Source organism: Streptopelia decaocto, assembly GCF_964273445.1.
Source record: "Streptopelia decaocto genome assembly, chromosome: 6".
Classification (NCBI taxonomy): Eukaryota; Metazoa; Chordata; class Aves; order Columbiformes; family Columbidae; genus Streptopelia; species Streptopelia decaocto.
In genome coordinates, this window is record NC_138660.1 from 423,907 (window position 1) to 429,906 (window position 6,000).

General features: G+C 61.8%; 1 protein-coding gene across 5 annotated transcripts in view; it reads right to left on the bottom strand.

Moving 5' to 3' along the window:
• The window catches only part of WWTR1 (WW domain containing transcription regulator 1), a 44,721-nt gene extending 40,151 nt beyond the window's left edge, over positions 1-4,570 (bottom strand). For all 5 annotated transcript variants that reach the window (XR_014184501.1, XR_014184502.1, XR_014184503.1 and 2 more), the window contains exon 1: positions 3,952-4,570. Coding sequence is in view for 2 of the 5 variants with exons in the window: in XM_082057218.1 (XP_081913344.1) it covers positions 3,952-4,331 (380 nt within the window). In the remaining 3 variants the exon portion in view is untranslated. The remainder of the gene's footprint in view (positions 1-3,951) is intronic.
• Between the last annotated feature and the right edge of the window lie 1,430 nt (positions 4,571-6,000).

Genomic DNA, 6,000 nt, shown 5'->3' on the forward strand with positions numbered 1-6,000 from the left:
ACCGCTGCCGCGCGTTCGCCAGCCTGCGCCCGGCGTTTAACTACGGGGTGGAGTGGTCCCGGCTGCTCGTGTTGGAGCGTTTCTGCAGGAACCGCGGCTGCTCGGCCACAGCGACCGGGACACGGCGCCACAGCCGCCCGGGACATGGCGCCCGTGGGCAGGAACCCAGCCCTGCCCGGGCTAAGAACCCAGCCCTGCCCCGGGCTAAGAACCCAGCCCGGCCCGGGCTAAGAACCCAGCCCTGCCCCGGGCTGAGAACCCAGCCCTGCCCCGGGCTAAGAACCCAGCCCTGCCCCGGCCTAAGAACCCAGCCCTGCCCCGGGCTAAGAACCCAGCCCGGCCCCAGCCTAAGAACCCAGCCCTGCCCCGGGCTAAGAACCCAGCCCGGCCCCGGGCTGAGAACCCAGCCCTGCCCGGGCTAAGAACCCAGCCCGGCCCCGGCCTGAGAACCCATCCCAGCCCCGGCCTGAGAACCCAGCCCGGCCCCGGCCTGAGAACCCAGCCCGGCCCCGGCCTGAGAACCCAGCCCGGCCCCGGCCTAAGAACCCAGCCCGGCCCCGGGCTGAGAACCCAGCCCTGCCCCGGGCTGAGAACCCAGCCCTGCCCCGGCCTGAGAACCCAGCCCGGCCCCGGCCTAAGAACCCAGCCCGGCCCCGGGCTGAGAACCCAGCCCTGCCCCGGGCTGAGAACCCAGCCCGGCCCCGGGCTGAGAACCCAGCCCTGCCCCGGCCTAAGAACCCAGCCCGGCCCCGGCCTAAGAACCCAGCCCGGCCCCGGGCTGAGAACCCAGCCCGGCCCCGGGCTGAGAACCCAGCCCTGCCCCGGCCTGAGAACCCAGCCCGGCCCCGGCCTGAGAACCCAGCCCTGCCCCGGCCTGAGAACCCAGCCCTGCCCCGGGCTGAGAACCCAGCCCTGCCCCGGCCTGAGAACCCAGCCCTGCCCCGGGCTAAGAACCCAGCCCGGCCCCGGCCTGAGAACCCAGCCCGGCCCCGGGCTGAGAACCCAGCCCTGCCCCGGGCTGAGAACCCAGCCCGGCCCCGGGCTAAGAACCCAGCCCTGCCCGGGCTGAGAACCCAGCCCTGCCCCAGGCTGGAACCCTGGAAACGGTTACGTACAACACACACCACGTCTGAAATCTCAACTGACCACGAAGTCTTCAACGGGACTGGTTTGGCTACTTGCTCTTAATTTCCTTCTCAACTTTCTTTTGCTGATGACTACAAACAAATGTTTATCATTGAGTTCACAACAAATGGCATTTTATTTCTGACAGACAGGCCTTAAAAATGGGAAAATGTAACCTTGTGTGCCCGGTTTGACCAAACAGGAGTTTCGAGCACATCACCTGATTGAGCCCTACGTGCTATTGCACGTAGTTTTACACCCACAAGCAATCTTCAATTTCTGCAGGAAATTCTGTTTTCATCTGAAAACCACTCTATCACTTTCCAAATATTATAATTAATAAGCGATTATTTTATAGGTAAGTATTACTCCCCAAAGCGTTGAGGTATAAATAAATATGTTATACATACAAATGTATTATTCCAATTATTTTTACAGAAGTCAGAAAAGTTCTGTTTTTATCCATAGCGGTTTTTTAGCACAGGACTCGGGTTCTTGTCACTCCACCCAAAAACGCACCAGCTTGGAGACCGTGTGTGTGTCAGAACCGCGGCAGGCGGGCGAAACGGCGCGAGCTGAGATCGGCCACACCAAAGGCACAGAGATCATGGTGCGTAACTTTTAGCCAGAGGTATCTGAAAACACCTGCTGGCCAAGCCCTAGCAAGAACGTATATGAAATACTGATTTACGAATGATCTGTCACAGCGCTCCCATCAGCCGGCTGCTCTACTGAGAGCAACACACACGAAGTGCGGAGCAACGACATCTTCTCATTCGGGTGATGAACCAGGTCAATAAAAATCTCCTAGATTTGGACCCGGTATTATAAATCATATACAGCAACATACAGAATGCAGAAAGAAATCAGAAGTATCTGTGTGCTTTGCTGGTAACTCAGAGTGTAACAAGAGGCGAAAATCTAAACTCTGTGCAGAGGAATTCAAAGACTGGGCTCTTGAGTAATCCTCTGGAGATTCCAAAGCCACAAGGCAAAAAAATTATGATAGAATCATGTAAATTATGCATTTATTCATTTTTCTAAACAGTGGACATTGCCTTTCCCCGGACTCCTACCATGCATTGTCTATATGCCATTTATGATGGCTGAACACACACACAGTTATGTGAACTCAAGATTGCGCTCTCGGGACTATGGGGGCTGTAGTAAACACTCGATCTCCTGCAGCCCGGGCAGCCCAGCTCCTCCATATCCCCTTCAGCCCGGCTCCTCCCTATCCCCCGCAGCCCGGCTCCTCCATATCCCCTTCAGCCTGGCTCCTCCATATCCCCCGCAGCCCGGCTCCTCCGTATCCCCCGCAGCCCGGCTCCTCCGTATGCCCTGCAGCCCGGCTCCTCCGTATCCCCCGCAGCCCGGCTCCTCCGTATCCCCTTCAGCCCGGCTCCTCCGTATCCCCCGCAGCCCGGCTCCTCCGTATCCCCCGCAGCCCGGCTCCTCCGTATCCCCCGCAGCCCGGCTCCTCCGTATCCCCTGTAGCCCGGCTCCTCCGTATGCCCTGCAGCCCGGCTCCTCCGTATCCCCCGCAGCCCGGCTCCTCCGTATCCCCCGCAGCCCGGCTCCTCCGTATCCCCTGCAGCCCGGCTCCTCCGTATCCCCCGCAGCCCGGCTCCTCCGTATCCCCTTCAGCCCGGCTCCTCCGTATCCCCCGCAGCCCGGCTCCTCCGTATCCCCCGCAGCCCGGCTCCTCCGTATCCCCCGCAGCCCGGCTCCTCCGTATCCCCCGCAGCCCGGCTCCTCCCTATCCCCCGCAGCCCGGCTCCTCCGTATCCCCGGGCAGATGCTTCCTCAGTCAATGTTTTATTTCATTGGCAAACATTTTGTCACTGCGTATTCACCGGGTTAGTACAGTGCCAGTTAATCTGCAGTTAACCTGGAGCAGAGGTAACAGAATCTCCTAAAACAAGGCACTGTTTGCTTACCACGTGTTACAATTATTACCTATTTTCAGGCCTATTAAAGTGCTTTGAATCAAATTCCAAACGTCATCAATAAAACACTCTGGCCAGAAGGGACAGGCAGCTGTGTTAGCACGTCTCAAAATCTGTCACTAAAATAAGGAAGGCTCCTCCCGTGTCCCTGAAGATATGGATGCTATAAATACAGCGCACACCACTTGTGCAGCCCCGCGTTCCGGCCCTGGACACCGCCCCCGCTGCGAGCGCGGCGGCCCCGCAGCGCAGCCCGGCCCGGACAGCGCGACCGGCCGCGGCTCCACCGGAGCCTGTGTCACCTCAGCAGGTCACACACACGCAGGGTCCTGTCCCCCACGCCGGAAAACACCTTGGAACAACTGCTACTCAACTTATGTTTAAAAACCTAGTTTCTGAATCTTGGACGTGTGGCCAAGCAGGAAAGAAATCCGCAAAGTCGGTTTCCAGGCCGGTTCTGGGCTCTGGCAGCCGCCCGGCGGCTTCGCCTCCAGCGCCTCCCGCCTCCCACCGCAGCGGGAGCGAGGGGCCGAGTGGCCCCGGGGCTTCCGCACCCGCCTCGGACCTGCAAAGCCCCGAGTCCCCCGCCGCCCTCACCCCGGGGCGCTGCCCCCGGAGCCCCCGCCGCCCTCACCCCGGGGCGCTGCCCCCGCCGCCCTCATTCCGGGGCGCTCCCCCCGCCACCTCCCGGCGCAGCTCCCGCCCGCTCGGCCCGGCGCCCCACGCGCCGCTCTCCGCGAGCCCCGGAGCCCGTCCACGGGCAGCTTGGCCGACCGCGCTCCCGGGTGCGGACCGGGCCACGGCAACCGCCCTCCGGCCGAGCCCCCGCGCAGCGCAGCAGCTCCGGCCGCGCTCCCCGCCCCGCGGCCGCACTCACTTGAGGAAGTAGCGCTGTCCCGTGTGCGTGAGCGCCATCTCCCAGCCGGGCGGCAGCGGCAGCTCGTCCGTCACGTCGTAGGAGCGCTGCCGGAGGTGCGCGTGCTGCGGCGCCGCGCCCGCGCAAGGCAGCGAGGCGGGCGAGGAGTGCGAGCGGACGTGCTGCGCGGGCCGCGGCGGGGGCGCGCCCGAGTCCGTGCTGGACTGCCGCGAGTGCGCGCCCGAGTCGGGCTCCTGGAAGAAGGACTCGGGCAGGATCTTCTTCCTCCAGGAGCTGGGCTTGGGGTTCATGACCGCGTTGAAAAGCGCCTCCAGCTCCGTGTCCAGGTCCTGCGTGACGTGGATCACCTGCTGCCCCGGCGGCGGCGGCGCGGGATTCATCTTCCACCCGTCGGTCCCGACGGCGGGCGCAGGCGTCCCGGGGCCAGGCGGCGAGCGGGGCCGGCCCCGCGACAGGCCGCCGCCGAGGACGTGCCCTTCGAGCCGGGCGGGCGGCTGTCCGGGAGCGGGAGCGCCTCTGCGCCCGCCAGCGGTGTCGGTGTCCCGGGCGGCCGGCGAGGGGCGGGCGCGTCAGCCCCGGGCAGCGCGGCGCCCTCCCCCGGGCCGGGCAGCGGCGGGGCCGGGCCCGCGCCGGCCCCTCCCGCCCGCCCCCGGCGGCCCGGCCCCCGCCCCCGCCCCACCCGCAGTTATGCAACTGCCGCGGAAACGGGGCGCTCGGAACCGCCGTGGGACGGGGCCACGGGCTGGGCTGGGCTGGGCTGGGCTGGGCTGGGCCCGGCCTGCCCGGTGTCCCTCAGAGCCCGCCGGTCGCTCCTCGCGTCCCTCCCGCCACACCGCTCGCCCCGTCCCGCACGAAGTTATCGGGCCTGGGGAGGCCGCCCAGGGGTGCCGGCCAGGCCGTTCCGGAGAGCGCATTGGCCGCGGCCCCACTCGCCACCAGCCCGGAGCGCTGCGCTGCGGAGGCCCCGGGGGAGCCGCGGGGCCGGTGTCGGAGCCGCGGGGCCGGTGTCGGAGCCGCGGGGCCGGTGTCGGAGCCGCCGCCCCGTCCCGTCCGTGCAGCCGCAGGCACTGGCTCAGCGCTCGGGAAAGCGAGAGCGTTGCTCCTCCTGGTGCAACTGAATTCCTGTCGGCCTCATTAGCTTCGCTTTAAAACCATCATTCGGGAAGTTCATGGGTGATCGTCATGTCTGGAAGCAAAATGAATCTTGAATTCATCCGCATACAAGCTTCATAGCGTGATTTAGTGATGCTGTGGCAATAGGGGCCACATAATGGGGAAAAAAGGAGAGACGCGTTGGTGGTGACATGGACGACAATACTTGTGTGGTTCGGGTGAGGTTTATCCCTTGGCTGACAGGTAGGAATTCAGTGCAGTTGTATCATAAATCTTTCCAACTCACTGTCCACGGGTGGTATTGCAATAGAGCTGAGAAGCTCTGTGGGGCTGTCCTGCCTGCCTGTTCACAACCACTTGTCCTCTGTTCCATCCGTGCTACGAGGCACAGCTGTCATAAAAATGCATTCCTGAGGCTTTCTGGAAAGTAAATACACACTTAAAAAAAAAAAAAGTCTTTTATATTTTAATTTTTGGTGCACTCAAAACAACTTTCGAATGGTGATGTGACCCAGAATTTGCTTAAATTCAGTAGCTGCATCTATAAAGAATGATATTGTTCACTCTCCAACTGCAGTGCTGGTTTTTACGATAGAAAACTGCACACAGAATTTTTGTGACATGCAGACCTGACACATTGGCTATACGAACACACAACATGGCTTTAGAAATGCATTTCTTAGTTACGTTCCTGCATTCTGGGCAGACTCCGGGCCATGCTGATTGACAAGGGTACATCCTCCTCAGTAACGGGAATCTACATTAGAAAAGTCTCAGGTAAGTAATTTTTTCCTGACCTTGTTTCTTACTAATTTCTTAAGAAGAAGGATGAACTATTCTGAACTTCATTTTGCCTCTTCAGCTGAGCACTTGGACCTGGCTGTTGAACAACCTTTGTCCCTTGGTCGGTGTTACATTTAATGTTGGTAACGTGGA